The sequence below is a fragment of the Narcine bancroftii genome, chromosome 6 (assembly GCF_036971445.1).
Source record: "Narcine bancroftii isolate sNarBan1 chromosome 6, sNarBan1.hap1, whole genome shotgun sequence".
In the NCBI taxonomy this organism is placed as follows: domain Eukaryota; kingdom Metazoa; phylum Chordata; class Chondrichthyes; order Torpediniformes; family Narcinidae; genus Narcine; species Narcine bancroftii.
In genome coordinates this window covers 72791850-72811989 of record NC_091474.1, presented here as the reverse complement: position 1 = coordinate 72811989, position 20140 = coordinate 72791850, and the positions used below count along the sequence as shown (strand labels likewise).

At 45.7% G+C, this 20140-nt stretch overlaps 1 protein-coding gene across 1 annotated transcript; it reads right to left on the bottom strand.

Annotated features, from left to right (window-relative positions):
- Positions 1 to 970: 970 nt before the first annotated feature.
- Positions 971 to 10689, bottom strand: drgx (dorsal root ganglia homeobox). The gene is made up of 6 exons (XM_069888210.1): positions 10650 to 10689; positions 9410 to 9510; positions 8495 to 8596; positions 6670 to 6839; positions 6462 to 6574; positions 971 to 1233 (listed from the first exon to the last, which is right to left on the bottom strand). The coding sequence occupies exons 1-6, from the start codon at positions 10687 to 10689 to the stop codon at positions 971 to 973; spliced, it is 789 nt and encodes a 262-aa protein (XP_069744311.1).
- Between the last annotated feature and the right edge of the window lie 9451 nt (positions 10690 to 20140).

Here is a 20140-nt window from a genome sequence, read left to right as displayed (position 1 = left end):
TCCTATTTTGGAACAGGTATTAACTTGATAATTAAAGATTGGGATGCATAGTTTTTATCCCATGATATGGCAAGTAATTTAAAATAGAGGCGAAATAAATTACTGTAGAATATTGCTTCAGAATTTAAAGATCTGATTCATTGGGTGCCTATTTTCCCTTTCTTGGTAAAGGACCGAATTTATACTCACTTGTTAAAGAAGAAACAGTGAAGATTTTTTTTTCCATATTTAGGTAACATTACATTTTAATGTTTCCTTTGACTAAATGCGATATTTGTTCTTCCTAAAACCACACATTTTACTGGTATATACAGCCCACAACACAGTACTGTTATATCTCACTCTCTGTAACTGTTACAGTATTCATATTTTATCAGAACTTCAAGTTAAAACTAACAGCATAAATTAAATTCATAAATCCTATTGCAGTGGAAAGTATACCAGAAATTGTGCTATTAATATTTTAAATGAATTCCAGTTAAGAGTTTATCCACTTAATAGAAACCTACGATATTATAATGATCTAGAAGCTTGGAGCTTTATTGCACACTAAAGGTCACATCTTGCAGAACAACCAAATGCAAATGTATCCGAAATGTGTCGTGGCAGCGTGTTGATAACTTACCTGCCTGCACCTATAATGTCCTCCCTGCTGAGTGAGCAGGGAATAGTTAACATTGCCGTGTGAGCGGAGATCATAAGCACTGCATAACAATTCTAGCAAGTGTCTCCCTTCCCATTAATCCAGGAGTGCAATGGATATGGTCAAAAGAAACAACTATTTGGCTGCTAATATCCAGATTCCATCTATTTACATCTTTTGGCTTGGACTCGGGTGAGGTCACCCTTGCTTTTGTACAGATGGAGACACGATTTGATCAGAATAGATCCAGCATAAGTTGGAGTTCTGAGAACATTCACTAAAGTCATCTCAAGTGTTCTCTTTGCAGCGACGGTTCTGTCCTTCGCCTCATAGATTCCTTTCACTCTCGACCTTTTCTTTGGGGTGGCTCGCCTTATCCTGCTCACCGTCCAAGGAAACCTTTGGTCCAACGGCGGGGCTGCTGTTGGCCGACGGAAGCAAGTTGGCGGAGTGGAGCACTGCCTCGGAGTGTTCGCGTGCTTTCATCCGCAGTGCGGCCACACTGGCCGTCCGATTGCTCTGGCAGCCGTACGGTGGCAAAAAAGACAGCCCCATTGGATCTGGTGTGCAACAAGAACACAGGGAATTTCCTAAAACAAACACGAGTACTTTAATCATTTTTTTTACGAATGCATATGCTGAATTGTGCAAAGTTTGACATTGACACGTTAATGTGGCGAACTAAAATAGCTTCATTACATTTGGAAACCGCTTCCATATTAAGCAATAAACAGTTTCTAATCTTTGTTCCCCGAGACCAGGGGCGGCTCGGTGAGCGCATCGGCGTTACATCGGGCGCTGCCTGTCTGTCAGGAGTTTGTACGTTCTCCACCGCGTGTCTGTGCGAGTTTCCTCCAGGGGCTCCGGTTTCCTCCCACCCAAAGACCTGCAGGGTCGTGGACCCTGCTCTAGCTCCAAGTTTAAAAAAAGACGCAGATCAGTTGGCGAGATGCTCGTTTAAATGTGACACCATCCTAATGAGAACGTATTGTTTTCACAGACTTCATCAGGAAAATGCATTATTGGAGCTAATTCAGGTCATTGCGCAAAACGAACCATTCCCGCAGTTCCTCTGTGACAAAGGGAAATGTTGGAATCATGTATTATTTTGGTAGGAATTGTCCCGTTGGACTATAACGTGCACGAAATTCTTTAACGTTGTCCACCGTAAGGAAGACAGAGCGTCGCCACTTTGTTCAGCGCCCCTCCCAGAATGAGGCCCTCACGACCCCGTGGTTTACAAGACCACTGAGCTAAGGGAGCCTTTCGTCGCCTTGTCCAAGATTCAAAACTCTGCTGTTCTGCAGGTCACGTTAAGCCCCAATACAGTTAGACTTATTTCACAAAGTCTGTCATACCAATAGAAAAATTTCTTTAGTCTTATTTTGTTTCAATTCCATGTCAAGTACGTTGAAAATAAAAACCGTTCCTTTTTTTTAACAATTAATTTAAAAAAATGTTTTACACCAACTTATCTAATACTGCCGAGTTTTAATAATTTTGCGCTTGGTAAATGCCACATGTCCAAGTTTTCCATAATATGGGCTTCTTAGTATCAAGTCATGGAATGTCACAGGCCACATAAACCTCAGGAAATTCGGTCATTAATTTCCATTTTATCTCAAGCAGTGGTTACCAATAGAATTGATTTTGTGATTTATCCATCCATGAAGTAATAATATAAAAGGAACAACCCTACGTGCATCAAATATACATATGGCTTGCTTTAGGTTTTCATGTTTTCCACAGATTTCAGTTGAATACCCCAACCTTCCCAGTATCAGCGAATGTGCAGTAATAAACTGAAGGCATGCATTGATTTAAAAAAAGACATTCTGCACCTGCCACAGAACCACCACACCTCAATGGTAATTAATGTGTTCTCGTGGTTTTCATGTTACACACAGATTCTGCTCAATATTTGTCAAAGATATGGGAAGTCATATTACCAGACTGTGAATCAAACTGATACTTTAAACTATCCAAACCCTAATGATTAAGATATATATTGGCAATTAATGGATTCAAGATCAGCTTCCTCAAAATTGAATTCTTTCCCAGTCTGATAAATCTACAGTTAATTACATTTAATCCTGTCTCAGACCAAAATGAGAATAGCTTCAGCTCATCAATACTGTCGGACATAGACAGTTCAAATCTAAATGGATGCAAATAGTTAGGATTAAAATAGTTCTGGATTTTGATCCAAAAAATTTTTTTAAAAATCAGTAAAGCAACTTTTTTTTTAAATAAGACAGTCCAAAAGTTGATCAATATACTGAAATTAATTGGGTTGTTTTGGACAGGAATTGGGTGGTCAATCCCAATTGGCACAGTTGACCACATAATGGGAGCCCATCCTGGTTGCCTGGCCTTGCCATCTGCTCCTTTAGAAATAGGGAGCTTTCCCCTTCTCCGGGATTCAATGGTGCTGCTAATCAAGCTTGATCTCGGTTTACTCCAGTTTAGGATAAATTTGGGCCCTTTGATTTGACCACAGACATTCACCCAACAGCTTTTGAATAAGTGCTCAGCATGTGAACCTCTCAGAAACAGTGAGTTGTAATACATTACTTTGATTTATCAGTGGTTCTCAACCTCCCCCCCCCCCCTCAATTCACATGCCACCTTAAGTAATCCCTTACTAACCACAGATCTCCGATGGCATAATTTAAGAGATTAAAGTGGTATGAAAAAAAGGTTAAGATCCACTGATTTATCAATTCTAACTGTATCCAGCGACCAACATGTGAATTTAAACATTTATTATGAACTACATTATGGCATTCTGCTCATTTTGTCAACCAGATAAATATAGATTGGTTTAGACATTAAACCCTACCAAGTTTGGCTCACATTAAACTTCTGAAGATTTGATCTATTAGGATTATTTGGAGAGACTGTTTCTTATCTCCTTATCAACTATCTGTGGCCAGAAGCCTGGGGATTGGTTAACTGGCAAGAGTTGTTCATTGGCAGGCCACAGTAACTGGAAAGAACAATGTTGGTTGTTAAAGGGAACACCTGCATTATTTCTGCAGTGGGTTCAGCTGTGACTGGTTTACCTATCTGAGAGTGGTTTAGGGCAGCGGGTCTGGAGTACATCTCCTCACTCTAAACAAGTCCGTTACAGTGAGCCCGAAGCCAACATCAAGCCTGAACCAATAAGGAAAATATATTGCCGTTTGCTTTAATCTGGACCAGCTAACTTGAACATATAATAAAATGCCAAGATTACCCCCCCCCCCCCCCCTTACTTGCTGACACAAGAATTAAAAAGAAACTGGTGTTTGACTGGTCGGATTGCAATACAATAATTTCGTGCTTTATTTTAGATTCTCTACCCGCAACAGATGTACTTTAATTTGTGGTAAGAAGATTGAAACAACAAAAACATAGAAAGCCAACACTTCCTCTGGTTTATTAAGGTATCAAGGGTTTATACAGCACAGTTTACGCTAATAACATGAGCTACAGTTTGTGTGTTACCACTAACTCTGTGGACTTTGTTGATCGTTATATTTCTCTGCAGAACAATCTATTCTTGCCTGTTCAAACATAATTGATCTCAACTTTCGTGCTAAACGCATCGGGCATTTTAAGATCACGGCTGGGGTGGGACAGCATGGACAACGCCTGGAATTTGCTTCGGGAATGCGATGAGCGAGTCGGGGTGACATGTGGACAGAACGGATTTTCTTCAGGGTGTCGATGGGGAAAAGAGCGACGTGAGAGAGAGAATTCCATCGTCCGCCACAAATTCCCGAGCCTCGGACACCCTACAATGCGATTTACAAGGTGTGGTGAATTGTTAGTATATCATCCAATACGCCGCCTTTGGCTCTGCTGTCGGACACACTCCAAGTACGTGATTCGATTCTACTCCTGCACTTTTCTGAATGACTCGCACCAGATTTCTCTCGAAGTTGCAATAACTAGGAAAATTACACTCACGTCGCATGATCTCACCCCAGGCGTAACTGCCCTAAATCAATTCCCTCTGTCGCAAAAGCCGGATAAGTGAATTAAAAAAAAACCTTCTTTATCGAAGGCATTTGGGGTTCAGGGACGGAACCACTTTTTATCATCAGGTCGTTGGGACGGGAGGGAGTTACGCCGCTCCTGTGGGGACCACTCCTCTCCTGCCGGTGAGGTGAGCCCCCGATTCGCACTTGCCCCTCCAGCCAATCCCCCAACCCTGAAGAGGTTCGAGGAAGGGGAACCAGGCACCACCCCCATCATCTGAGGAATTCCCTGCCTCCCACCTGGACGTCCCTGGTCCTTTGTCTATTGCCCTTCGGGGGGAGGGAGCAGGGGGGGAGGGAGCGGGGGGGGAGGGAGGGAGGGAGAAGGGGGGAGGGAGGGAGGGAGGGAGAAGGGGGGAGGGAGGGAGGGAGGGAGAAGGGGGGAGGGAGGGAGGGAGGGAGAAGGGGGGAGGGAGGGAGGGAGGGAGAAGGGGGGAGGGAGGGAGGGAGGGAGAAGGGGGGAGGGAGGGAGGGAGAAGGGGGGAGGGAGGGAGGGAGAAGGGGGGAGGGAGGGAGGGAGAAGGGGGGAGGGAGGGAGAAGGGGGGAGGGAGGGAGGGAGAAGGGGGAGGGAGGGAGGGAGAAGGGGGGAGGGAGGGAGGGAGAAGGGGGGAGGGAGGGAGGGAGAAGGGGGGAGGGAGGGAGGGAGAAGGGGGGAGGGAGGGAGGGAGAAGGGGGGAGGGAGGGAGGGAGAAGGGGGGAGGGAGGGAGGGAGAAGGGGGGAGGGAGGGAGGGAGGGAGGGGGGAGGGAGGGAGGGAGGGAGGGAGGGAGGGAGAAGGGGGGAGGGAGGGAGGGAGAAGGGGGGAGGGAGGGAGGGAGAAGGGGGGAGGGAGGGAGGGAGGGAGAAGGGGGGAGGGAGGGAGAAGGGGGGAGGGAGGGAGAAGGGGGGAGGGAGGGAGGGAGGGAGAAGGGGGGAGGGAGGGAGGGAGGGAGAAGGGGGGAGGGAGGGAGGGAGGGAGAAGGGGGGAGGGAGGGAGGGAGGGAGAAGGGAGGGAGAAGGAGGGAGGGAGAAGGGGGGAGGGAGGGAGAAGGGGGGAGGGAGGGAGAAGGGGGGAGGGAGGGAGAAGGGGGGAGGGAGGGAGAAGGGGGGAGGGAGGGAGAAGGGGGGAGGGAGGGAGAAGGGGGGAGGGAGGGAGAAGGGGGGAGGGAGGGAGAAGGGGGGAGGGAGGGAGAAGGGGGGAGGGAGGGAGAAGGGGGGAGGGAGGGAGAAGGGGGGAGGGAGGGAGAAGGGGGGAGGGAGGGAGAAGGGGGGAGGGAGGGAGAAGGGGGGAGGGAGGGAGAAGGGGGGAGGGAGGGAGAAGGGGGGAGGGAGGGAGAAGGGGGGAGGGAGGGAGAAGGGGGGAGGGAGGGAGAAGGGGGGAGGGAGGGAGAAGGGGGGAGGGAGGGAGAAGGGGGGAGGGAGGGAGAAGGGGGGAGGGAGGGAGAAGGGGGGAGGGAGGGAGAAGGGGGGAGGGAGGGAGAAGGGGGGAGGGAGGGAGAAGGGGGGAGGGAGGGAGAAGGGGGGAGGGAGGGAGAAGGGGGGAGGGAGGGAGAAGGGGGGAGGGAGGGAGAAGGGGGGAGGGAGGGAGAAGGGGGGAGGGAGGGAGAAGGGGGGAGGGAGGGAGAAGGGGGGAGGGAGGGAGAAGGGGGGAGGGAGGGAGAAGGGGGGAGGGAGGGAGAAGGGGGGAGGGAGGGAGAAGGGGGGAGGGAGGGAGGAAGGGAGGGAGGGAGGGAGAAGGGGGAGGGAGGGAGGGTTGCAGATTTTCCGCTGGTAATTGATCGTTCACGCTGCACAAGCGGCCACACGCAACCCACCTTTCAACGTGGCGACCTGGGTGAGAGCTTGGGCGTAGGTAGCGGTGTTGAGGAGCGTGGTGGGCAGACATGAGGGGAAGAACGGTCCCGCCGGACCCACCGTCCTGTTCAGACTGAAAGAAAGGGAAGGTTAGAGGCGCGAGTTTGGAACATCTGACCAACTTCGAGGCAAGGCAGAGGCAGGTGGATTCCGAGCGCCTTTACTTACTTGTGTTGCATTTCTAAAGACTCTTTCTTATTCCTGTTCTGCTCTATTTGCGAAGGAGAGTTTAAGTTCGTCATGGGCGGCGAACCTTCTGCGATCTCCTTCCCCGTCTCCTGCTCCGCACTCCCCCGCTCCGTTTTCCTCCACTTTGCCCTTCGGTTTTGGAACCACACCTGAGGGGTGAAGGTCGGAAGGTCAAGGCAGCCCCTTCCCCCAGGGGCAAGCGGCTGGCAGCCTAAAACTTTCGTTTCAGCAAAAGCGCCGAGAGCACAGACTCCGGCATCCGCCAGCTATTCGATCAACGAGCTCACACAGGAGGCCCCTTCCTCCTGTCCAAGATACCCACCCCGGAGCTCTCCGAACCAACCCGGCTGACACCCCCACCCACCCAAACCAGAAGGTCAGAAAGTCCCCGATAATTTCGTTTTTATCTCAAAGATAATATCGGTGCTCGATCAAAAGACAGCAAGTATATCAGAACTTAGTTTTAAATCGTCTTCATTCAGTCCATTTTCGCCAAGTTTGGCGCCTGTGTCAGAGGGAAGCGCGGACCCCAATTCTTCCCTCATTAAATATGCGCGGTTTAAATTGGCGTTAGTTTCCCAGAGATATAAATGACTCTGGACTCGTGCAAACTTGGGTCAGTTAAGTGTGGACCAGATGCAGACAACTTCTTGCATCATAGCTGAATGAAGGTCACTGGCTATAACAACATTTAATTGAGTAATTTTTCATTATCATATTTTAATGACTTTCCACTGACAGTCGGCTACAGAGTAACATGCAGTGATGAAGTCGTTCATATCCTATTTAGTGATTGTTTGACAACATCAGCTTCGATTAGGCTGGGATTTCTAACACATTAATCATATTTTAATGGCCTACAGATTCCACGCGCGGATTTTTATTGGCTTTGTTATCCTGGTTCCCTTATTGTCTCAAGAAGAAAATAAAACGACGGTTTTAAACCTTCAGTTCGCAGAGTAATTGTCTCCATTTGCTATCTCACCCCGGCACGAAGTCGTGATCTGCCCGTCCTGAATGCCCCTAATTGCTACATTTATCTTAATTTGCAGTTTCTTTTCGGCGGTCGGGGGGCTGGCGACGAGGCGAAAGCAGTTAAAACACCCCGAAAATGGGATTCCATTGAAAAATAATAACACTCCTGCGAGTGAACGTCGAATCATGCCCAGATTTAATAAGCAGGGTGTCTTAATCCGTTTATGGAAGAATAACATGTTTACAATCCCTAATGCAGAGCGCCGAATTCCATTATCTCGCTGCATTCATTGAATTTAAAATGATGGTGCTGTGCACCACATAAAAAAAACTGTTATAATTTAACCAATTATGTTCGCTCATAGATCTCCCCGACAACAAATCCGAAAGCCTTCATAAATGCATGTCAGTGAAATCCCTTATTTTTAAAAAACGGGTTAGAGTTTTTATTTTGCCAGCTCTGTGTTAAATTGCAGACATCCAGAGAATTTTAAAAAAAACCACTGACAATGTAGCTCCCAGCCCCTATTCGGCAATACATGAAAATCAGGCTGGGCTCACAATTTAGGAGATAGTTTGGACTTTTATCAAGGCAAGGAAATGGATGTGCATTGATGTAATTTAGTACCTTAGAGACACGGACAAATTAGTGTAGAACATTATCACTAGTTAATTATGAATGACCGATTAATCAACCTAATCTAATATTCCACATTATGTTGACGTTATTAAAGTGCATCACACAAATGACAGATAGTCTTTCATTGCTTTATCTCCAGCCAGATATGCACTTTACACTGGCGGAATTAAAGTCTGGGCTCTTCTTTACCTGCACTCTTGCTTCAGTTAGATTTATCTTCATTGCCAGCTCCTCTCTGGTGAATACGTCGGGGTAGTGTGTCTGTGCGAAGACGGTTTCTAACGATTCCAACTGCATTGGGGGACAGAATGCACCTTTTGATCAGGAACCCTATCAGTGAAACACGAAACTCTGCAGACTCCGTGATTGAAGTAAAATGACAATGCTGGAGAAACTCAACAGGTCACATGGTGTTCTTTATACAAGATACAGAACCAACGTTTCGGGCTTGAGCAGGTCAAACAGTGTCCTTTATACAGCAAAGAGATACAGAACCAACGTTTCGGGCTTGAGCAGGTCAAACAGTGTCCTTTATACAGCAAAGAGATACAGAACCAACGTTTTGGGCTTGAGCAGGTCAAACAGTGTCCTTTATACAGCAAAGAGATACAGAACCAACGTTGAACCCTTCGTCAATTTGATCAAAGTGTGAGCAAAATGTAGGTTGGCGCGGGCACCTGCTGACATTATCCACACCTTGATGAAGGGCTCAAGCCCAAAACGTTGGTTTCTGTATCTTTATATTTGCTGTATAAAGTTCACTGTTTGACCTGCTGAGTTTCTCCAGCTTCGTGTTTTTGATGTCACTCGGGCAACCGTGATTCAGAATTGCCCGTTTGGAGTGAGACTTGCAACTAAGTGTCGCAAATGGTCAGATTTCAACGCTAACTATTATCTCGCTGCATTCATTGAATTTAAAATTTAGTTTTCAGTCAGCCAGAAACTCCGCTAACAGTTTGCACGTGAATGATTTAAAACATTTAGTAATAATGCCAAAGCGGGTTTGATTCGAAGGAAAGGTGCAGCCGGCAAAGGAGCAATCTGACACGGCCTGAGTGCGTTTGAACCATATTTCGGGAGGAGATCCCCGAGGACAGGACCAACCTGCTGGAGAGTGAACGTCGTTCTGTTCCGACGTTGTTTTCTACGGAGGAAACCATCGTCGAAATCGCTGGTCCCGTGGCCCCCAAAGCTGCTGGAATTCACTGAGGATGCAGAAACAAAACTTTTATTGACAGTAAACATTGAGGAAAGATTGTTCGGGCGGGTTATTTAAGAGAGGGGCCCTGGAGAAAGTAGCCTTGCTGTGGAAAACTCGCATCCCCCGGGTTGTTTCATCAGATTGCGATTCTGTGTCGGGACAGCACAGGACCGATCCTCGCAGGCTCCCGCCGAGAAGGTCTTCACTAAATATATATAGAATTCACACACGACCCACTTCCACCTAAATATTCAGCATCGGTGCATGGTGAACAGAGAGGGTTAAAAAAAAAATAACTGTTTCTCTCAAAGCGAGTCCCGGTGTTGATTTCAGTGGCCGCCAAAGGCGGAAGCTACAGATTCGGGCTGGGACCTGGGAGAAATGGTACCCAATAAATCTATTCCCCACCCCGCCCCGTTCATAATTTGTTTGCAAAACAGCATAAAAGATTCATGCCGACCGTTTGGCAGAGGGAGGAGCGTGGCCACCTTTCAAAGCGTTGATTGGAAGCTTGCATGACACTAAACATCTGCGATGGGAAAAGCCGAGTCTAACCCTCGGGCGAAAAAGGAAGGCGCTGCAGCGGAGAAGGGAGAAGCAGGTGGCCCGCTTCTCGCCAGACCAGGGTAGCGCCGACACAAGGGGTGCCTTAAATGGCTATCAGTCATAACACGAGAGTGTCAAGGGCTCTGTAAAATATACATTATTAACAGCAAACATTTAAGATTGCGAGAAGAACGCACAACGAACGGGAAACGATCACAGCCCCGCGTTTTCATATGTTCGTAGGATGGCCAACTCTCTGCAAAGTACATGTTCATGGGTACATTAAGTTTGGTCACCGCGGAGCCAATGCGCTTTCTCACACTTTCCGAGACCAGGTGCGGAAAACCGCATGCAACTGCGATACGGTGAGAAAACGAAACATGCGTCGGAACAGTTCGTTATAAAGGGGCGAAATGCCGTGATTTTTAAAAATAAATGACTAATTATAACATTTTCATCGTCTTAGTTCTTCTGGCAACTAATGTATTTGACTGCGGTGTCCCCCGATGCTGCGGATAGGCTCTACGACAAGTTACTGGCAATTCGGTTCGGTTTGCAGAATCGGTCAAATGTACTTACAGGAATTAGTCCGACAACACTCCCCGTCTAACTGCGGCGGACAGTGGAAATAAAACATCGTGGCACTGGGCAAAACTGGGTGGGTTGGGGTGGAGAAAGAACAGTCTTCAACTGGTTTTCACGCCCAAGTTTGTGTGGCCGGGAAGGAGAGACACGCTCCTTGTTCGGGTTGAACACGCTCTACCCACAGAGAGGGGGAGACCTTGGACCCGAGATCGCGGTGGAACCTTCCCCGGCAGCGACTGGCCAACCCCCAGCCAGCCAGCGACTTAACCAGATGCCTCAGTGTGCGGCAGCCTCTGCCTTTATAATCTCACGCGTAATTGGCCTTAATCTAATTATTTCCAGCATTGTCTTCTGTGAGTAACTTCGATAGCTCCTGAGGGTTTTGCCAAAAAGCGCACGTGGTCCGGAACGTCATTTCTGAATTGCACACATTCGCCTTACATTTGGAGAAGAAAAATAAATGCCCTTCGTTAGTTACGCAACCCCTGCCCCGCTTCCTCCTTCCCTCCCGGAGGAGACAACGCGCCACCTTCACCGCACAATGCGATCGTGGAACGACCCGCGCCTGGGCGCAGCGCGCACACGAGGTGGCTGCCCATCACCGCCTTTTCAGGAGGCTCACAGCAAGGGGTGCATCGATTGACGCCGCTTCCCTCGCTAAATGAGGTGCAGGGGAGGCTATGAAATTATTGCTAAAATGCATTAGAGTCGGGAACAGACAGGGCGCCGTTTCCCGCCTCCTGCAAATTACGCTTTAAGCACTCGCTGAGAATTTCATCGGGGCCCGAGATTGGGCTAAATCATATAAACTGCAAAAAAAAGCCTGCATAATGGTGCATAATTGGTTCTGTAATAGCATTACGCAAAGATAATAGCCTGTTAGAGCCCCCTGTACTATTAAGCGTTTCCCTAGCGTAAAGGCTTTATGATATTAGGGGGGGAATATAATGATATTTTGGTTATTAAATGCACGTAATTAATTTATGCACCACTGAAAATAAAGTTGCTTTATGACCTCTGCAAGATGTTCAGATCGAGAGTCTGTGAGCTGCAAGTCAGACAACTGTTGATAAGTTTTCTCCCGCACGCTTTGTTCACCGTTGTATGTTGAAACATTGTGATTCATAATTACAAGGTTCAATGATTTAATTTTCATTTCACATCGAAAAGTTCCAAAGCAGATGGACGATTCGAATTAACCACGGCGTGGTGAGTGTGCCTTGAGTAGGAGGGGGTGAGTGTACAGTGGGTCGGGGTGTGCACGGGGGCAGAAATGGGTGATCCCTGGGTGGGTGGGGACGGCGAGGTGTCCGGAGGGCAGAGGGGATGTACAGGGAGAGAGAGGTAGGGGATCGCTGGATAGGGTGGGGGGGGGATACAGGTGGCAGAGGGGCTGTAAGGGGTGGGTGTGCCCAAGGTGGGGGGGTGTACAGGAGATGGGGGTGTACAATGGGCGGGAGGGTGTCTATAGGGGATAGGGGTGAGTTAAAGTTGAGCAGGCCTGGTGTACCCGAGATGGGTCAGATGAGCTCGGGGAGAGTTCCCGGGGTAGGACTGGGTGTGTTCCCGGGGTGGTGGGTGTACCCGGCGTGGGACTGGTTATTCAGGGCAGGAAGGCGGATGGGATTGGTGTATACAGGGCGGGGCTGGTGTACCTGTTCTCAACTCTCCCCTGGTCCACCTCCTATTGACTTCTTTACCGACCCGCAAAGCTGAACCAGAAAGACATGGATGTTTTATAACTCCGTCAGGAGACGGTGCAACGAAGATGAGGGTGACAGTGGCGACCCCGACGCTCTGGGCAGAACGAGTGGGTCCCAGTATCCCGGCCTCCGGGAAGCGAACGCCTCGGAAAAGTCGCCTTCTTAAGGCGACGGTGAACATAGAAGAAAGGTCTCGCCGCCAAGTGCACGGTGTCTGAGGCATCGTGATTCGCTCAGAAAGACATCACCTCGGCGTGAACTACTTTTGCCGGCGGGATCTCACCTCCTTGTCAAACTTTTATTCCCTTCACGTAACTGTGAAATTAGTCAAGGTGACTGGCTTTAATTTCTTCCAACTCCTCCACAGTTGATGCCCTCAAGACTCCTAATGTCAATTGGCTCGGAAAACACGGATCAGCAGTTAACGTGGAGCAAATAAATCGTCTGTTGCTGGTGTCCTGAAGGAAGTTATACAGTCTTGGAAGTGTAATTAACCCGCGCCAGGTTAAAAGACACCGCCTTGCCAACTTGCCAGCAATCGATGCTTCATAAAATGTGTCCATTGACGATAAGTTACAAAATTAATGCCCAATGGGCTGGGCGGCGACGTGTGTGCAACGTGAGAGAGGCGTCGTGCGCTGGGACAGCGGCAAAAAGCACTTGCAGAAATCAGTGCAAGTGTTGGAAAGAACAGAATTGGCGTTGAGGCCACTGCATGTCCGAATGCAGCACTGGGACATCTGTGGGCTAAACAGAAATACATTTTCAAAACTTCGATGCAACAAGTTCCTTCTCTCTCTCTCTCTCTTCGAGGAATACAAGGTTCGATTTGAACCCAAATATTAAACACGATCACAAGACATTGGAGTAGAAATAGGCCATTCAGCCCATCGAGTCTTCCCCACCATTTCATCATGAGCTGATCCATTCAGTCCCTTGGTCTGGCCTTCTCCCCAATCAAGAACCTATCAATCTCTGCCTTAAATACACCCAAATGAGCTGCCCTCCACCACCACCTGTGGCAACAAATTCCACAGATTTTCCACTGCATCCGCAAGACGTGAAAGACGCTGGCAAGCACTGATATGTTGTTGGCTCCGTTTTATGGAAACTATGAAATAAATGAATACTCTCAGTTTAACTGAACTTGACCATACCCAAATGCAATATTAGATGTATCCAATCAGTATCCTTGACAAGATTCATACTGATTGAAAATAAAGAACAATATATATTGCATATAATTAGGGAGGATGCTTGTAAAAAAATTGGAAATTTATAATAACAGAAAATGCTGGATTTGCTCAGAAGGTCCGTCTGCATCTGGAGGGAGAGAATCAGGTTGAACATCAAACAAAGAACAGTTCAGCATAGTGCTGTGCCAAATGATATAAACCTACTCCATGGTCAATCCAACTCTCCCCTTCTTCACGATTCACACCCACCCCTATTTTTCTTGCGTGTCTCTCTAAGAGCCTCTTAAATTTCCCCATTGTGTCAGCCTCAACCACTATCCTCAGCAGAGCATTCCTTGTGCTCTCCACTCTGTGTAAAACACCTACCTCTGACCCATTCCCTAAACTTTCCTCCACTCACCTTAAAAAGGTGGCCTCTGAGATTGGACCTGAAGAAAAGGTGGTGGCTGACCATAGTTGACTGACCACAGATCAGGCCTGGATTGCGGATTATGTCCAGCATTTCCTGTTTCTGCCTTTCTGGGGAATGGATTTCAGTTTTTATACTCCCAAAGCCCAGATAATCCATGTCTTGGTGTTGGTCAGAATGAAATCACCTATCTAAAGATGTGCGACCAATAAGTCAGTTCACTGAGCTCGACGTAATCATGGTAGCTTTAGCGACAATGAGCTGATTGTTCAACAGAATAGTGCACTAAAACTAATATTGACGCAAAACAAGTTACTCCCTTTTACAATAGATAACCTTTCCTTTAGAGAATGGGAAAAAAAAGGGATTAAAAGAATAGAAAATTGTTTTTCAGGAAATAGATTCTTATCCTTTGAACAAATGAAAGATAAGTACAATATAACTCAAGATACAGCGCTGGCATATTACCAATTGAGATCCTACTTGAAGGATAAATTAGGAAGCAGCTTGAGTTTGCCAGAGGGAAGTAACCTTGAATATGTGATTACAGATACAATGATAATCAAAAGATTTATAACAAATATGTATATTAAACTGCAAGAAAAGGAGAATGAGGAAACAAATGGTAAAACTAAACAAAAATGGGAACAAGATTTAAATATAAAGATAAAAAAGGATACATGGGAGAAGTTATGCTCCGGAACGATGAGAAATACAATAAATACGAGGTTACGTATGATACAATATAACTGGATACACAGGCTATACATTACACCTCAAAAGTTAAATAAATGGGACCCAACAGTATCTGATAGATGTTTTCGATGTAAAAAAGAAATGGGAACAACAATTCATGCAATCTGGACATGTGAGAAAGTAAAAAAATTTTGGGAAGATCTAAATCAGATATTAAATAAAATAACAGAAAAAAATATACCAAAGAATCCAGAGATCTTCCTCCTAAGTAACATAAAAAATAAAGAATTTGGAATTGATTTGGAGGATGCACAAAAAAGATTTGTTAAGATAGCTCTAGCCGTAGCAAAAAAATGTATTATGTCAACCTGGAAATTGGAAGATAATTTGAAAATACAACAATGGTATATAGAAATGAATAAATGTATTCCATTAGAAAAAATAACATATAGTTTAAGAAATAATATTGAAATATTCGAACAAATATGGGAGCCTTACATTAAATACAATAGCAAAAACCTACCGGGGACAATCATTACCTAAGTTAACGGAAGGAAAAGGAAATGAAAAGAATGGACTCAGTAGAATTTCTGGTGTATTTTTATTGAATGACAACATTGTCTGACTGGTTTAATGTATCCTAGATTGTATACCTTAAATGGACGGGAGGGGGGAGGTAGGGAGGGTGGGATGGGAGGAGGGAGGGGGGGAAGAAAATGGCACTGTATATGTGTGAAAAGGAAAAAGTGTGTATCATGGTTAATGTGATTTATGGTGTGAAAAATAAAAAATTTTAAAAAAAGAAAAGAATAGTGCACATAGACACCAAAAGTCTTGCTGCCGCAAGCCAGATAATTTTGTAAAAAGATTACTATCGTAAACATTAAATTATCCAGAGTGATAAACATAATAGAAAGAAAGAGACAGATATTCAGTTACAGATAGTGCAGAAAAAGGGGTGTTTCAATATTGCAGACAGGTCTCTGTGGTGCTGGAGTAATTTAGTAAAGGGGGCAGGGGAGGTTCAAGAGGCTGATAGCCATTGGGAAAAAAAGCAACGTTCTTGAATCTAGATTGCTTGTCTTTGGGCAAAGGTAGCAGTGAGAGAGGTTGTGACCAGGGGGATAGGGTCCTTCATGATGTTCGCTGTCTTCTTGAGGCAGCACCATACACAGATGCTAAATTTGTGCATTGCTCTACAATCACAGTGTTTGCAGACTCTCCTGTTTAACCTGAAAATTCAGGGATTTTGTGTTTGAATAAAATAAACCAAGACAAAAGGAACGTCATTGGATTTGTAATTTCCATTCTGATAGAAAGACACCTTAACCAAATTACAAATGTCCTTGTACCAGGGAGATTTACATACTCAGCCCAAGAGAGAGGGGATTTCTGTGTGGTCACTGACAAAAGGCAAAGGAGGAAAAACCCAACACCCAACCCCAACCAACCAATTTTCCCCTGCAACCGCTGCAACCGTGTCTGCCTGTCCCGCATCGGACTTGTCAGCCACAAACGAGCCTGCAGCTGACGTGGACATTTACCCCTTCCATAAATCTTCGTCCGCGAAGCCAAGCCAAAGAGAAAGAGATATATTCATTCATATTAATGAGGAAAAAGTCCATGAACAAATCTTCATTGTTTTATGAATTTTATACATTCAGCTCATGACAAGATCAAAATAGTTTGTTTTGACTTCATATCTACACTGACTGGTGCAGTTAGTTGGATTAAATAAGGTTCCTCCCACCATTCAAAACATACCGGGGGTGTAGGTTCACGGGGTGTCATTGGGCAGCACGGACTCGTGGGCTGAAATGGCCTGTTACCATGCTGTATGCCTAAATTAAATTTTAAAAAATTAAAATTAAATAAGCAGTATTTAAATAGAATCTATATTCCTCATGTGCCTGGTGTGTTTTCTCGGACATGTATAACAGGAATTTCACCCTGGTCTGTATCAAACAGGAGCTGCTTTTAGCGTTAACACTTTATCAATGAATTACTTTATCATGAAATTGAACAAAAACTGCAGCTGTAATCTGACCACTAAACTACGCTTTAAATCATTAGGACACAACCAGAGTTGTAGATGGACCGTCTGGGAGCATCACTGTCTCGCTCATCCCTGGGACACAGGTCAGACCTCTCTCCAACAGGAAGTTGCACCAGCTGTGGAAGAGTGAGGGAGAATGCAAAGGGGATGAGTCAGGGTGTAACAATCTGAGTCTCAATGTAGTCAAGACAAAGGAGATAATCGTGCACTTCAGTAATGACCACCCTCCATTACACATCAATGACTCTGTAGTGGAGAGTACTAAGTTTCTTAAGAGTTCCTAGTGACCTATCATGGACACTCAACATCTCCTCACTGGTCAGGAAGGCACAACAGCAACTGCACTTCCTGAAAGACTGAGATGGGCAAGGCTACCGGACAACATCTTGTCAACCTTCTACAGGAGCTCTATCAAGAGCAGCCTGGCCGGCTGCATCACAGTGTGGGTACGATTGGTGCAGGGAAATGGGTCGGAGGTCATTCAACAGGACCATAAGAGTGGCAGAGAGGATCACTGGAGTCTCTCATCCTCCCCCCCTCCACCACCCTCTACTGTTGTTGTCTGAAGAGGGTGAGCAAAATTATTAAGGACCCCTTCCATCCTGCACACAGCATTGTTCAGCCACTCCCACTGGGAATGAGATACAGGAGTATCAGGGCCAGCTCCACCAGGATGAGTTACAGCTTCTTCCCATGACCCATGAGAATGCTGAATGACTGATTGGACTAGGGCAGAACAGTCATGTTGCTGGTCCACATTTCCAGTGACTCAACTTCCATTTTAACCTCTAGTACTGGCTGCGTGAAGTTTGCACATTCTTCCTGTGGGTGCATGGTTTTCTCCCACATCCCAAAGACAGGTTGTAGGTTCCCTGGCCACTGTAAGGTACCCCTAATCTTAATAGGATGGTGGGGTATGTGAGAGAGAACAGGTTACAGGGAAATCAATGGGGAATGCAATTGAGGGGAATTTCCTGAGAGTGGGTGCAGACACAAGGAGCTGAATGGCCTCCCTCTAAGTAACAGAAGCATATGGAATGGAAACAAACCTTCCAGTGTTTGTCAACTTTCTCAGTCTAAGGCCCACCTGGCTTCCGGCCAGGCCCACGAGTAGCAATGACTGAACAATATTTTCAACTTAAAGGCAACTCTGTAAGAAACTCATATTTATCTCATTTAAAGTATTTCATACAATTCAATCTTTTTTAAAAGACCCACGTGGAAACGCTGCGGCCCACCAGTGGGCCATGGCCTGTTGGTTGTGAACTACTGTTCTAGACCATCAGAATGGAGCCAGGGTGGAAGATACCAAAATATTTACAAAAGCTTACACTTCTCACTGTTGACTCCTTCCTCAAAACAATATCTGTTATGAAGAGATTATGATGTTATGAACATCACATTTCAAACCATCACAAAGAGCCTCGCATGCAAGGAATCAGTTTGAATGGGCTGAGTGACCTCCTGCATCATGAGAATATTTCCTGCAAGTCAAGATAGTTTTTTTTCCAAGTGATGGACATATTCCACAAATAATGATCAGAGAAGCATATTGCCATACGTCACCAGTTACTGTATTGTAATGACCAACATTAGGAGATGTTCAATATAGAAAATAATATTTATGTCGACGTTAACAGGGCTTTGGCATTGTGGAGAATACCACTGAGTAGAAATGGCCTTGGATCCATCCTTAAACAATCTATCCTATCTTCAGTTTGCTAACATACTACATACACATCCACTTAGTGCTTAATTAATTATGGATATGACTAATCAAATCGCTGTCTTTAAAGAGTGAATTTATTCATGTCCTTCTTCTTTCTCATTATTTAAAACTCTAACTCCCTTTGCTGACCAAAGGAATAACAAGTTTAATGTCAGATTTCAGATTTATTGTCTGAGTACACACATGACATCACATACAACCCTGTGATCTTTTCCTGTGGGCAAGGCAGAATCACCACTTATTGGTGGCGATAGAAAATGTTCACAATGTACACATGTAAACAAATAAAAAATGTAAACAAACTAATGGAGAGAGAGAGAGAAAAAGTCAATAAAGTACAATCAGGGTAGCAGTTAGTGGAACACAGTGCCAGCAATCGGGACCAGGGTTCAAATCCTGCGCTGTCCGTAAGTACATTCTCCCTGTGTCTGCGTGGGCTTTCCCCAGGGGTTTCAGTTTCCTCCCACCCTTCAAATAAAAAGTACTAGGGGTGTAGGTTAATTGGGTGTGAATTAGGTTGCATGGACATGTGGGCCGAAAGGGCCTGTTACCGTGCTGTATGTCTAAATATATTAAAAATAAAAATTTTTAAATTAAGTTTAAAAGTAAGAGTTTTTAAATCTTTGTTGTTGATGAGTCTGATGGTGAATATCACAGAACATATCAGAGGGGTGCAATTTAACCATGAAATGTTTAAAATTACCTAATTGGGGGGGGTGGGGAAGAGTCGCTGCAAAGTTAACATGAATTGAGAAATGGTAAACAGAGGCTCTGAAGCAAAACAGTGTTACTTTTCCATGGCACTTTCTGTGACATTCAAATTAAAGCAGGGGTCTCCCTAAATTGAAGTCTTCGGGTACATCAAGGAAGTGATATTACAGTTTGGAGCCTGTTGAAATGCAGAAAACACAACAACAACCTCCCACAGATAACACAGTGATAATGAACATGTTTTTAATGAGGTAGCTGAAGATCAAATTGGTGCATTATGGGGTTATGCTCACCTGCAAGACAACTCAAGTTTATCTAAATCAAAGGTATCACCTTCAAAACTATTTGCTGGATTGGAAAGACTGGACGCAGACTGGGAGATTACTTTGTTGAGCACCTCAGCTCTGTCCATTGCTATAGTGTGGCCTCTCTTTTCAATTCCCCATCCCCTTCCCTTGCTGACAGGTCTGTCCATGGTCTCATTAACTGCCAGGCTGAGACCACCCGCAGATTGGAGGAACAACACCTCACCTTCCGTCTGTGCCCCCTCCAACTGGATGGCATTAACATCAAGTTATCTTCAGCTACCCCCCCCTCAAATTTCATCTTTCACCTGTCACCTTTCCTCCAGCTCTCTCTCTTCCCTTTTCCCTCTATATCCTTTCACAGAGCCAAAATCAATTTTCTCCTCTCCTCTTAACATAACTTTTGTTGGCCTGGTCTCCTCTCCCTGCCGGTCTTCATTCTGACACAGTCCAGTTCTTGAATTATTCCTCAAAGAAGGGATCAGGCCCAACATGTCGGTAATATATCTTTACGTCCTTTGATTGCTGCGAGACCGGCTGAGTTCCTCCAGCATTTCTGTGCAAGCTTTACTAAAATCACAGCGTCTGCACACTTTCATGTTTCAGACTATTTGATCTGAACAAGACATCCCTCATGAGGCTATTTATACTTTTATCTCTCGAGTGGCTTGAATTCTCCGAAATCAAAGACAATGGAG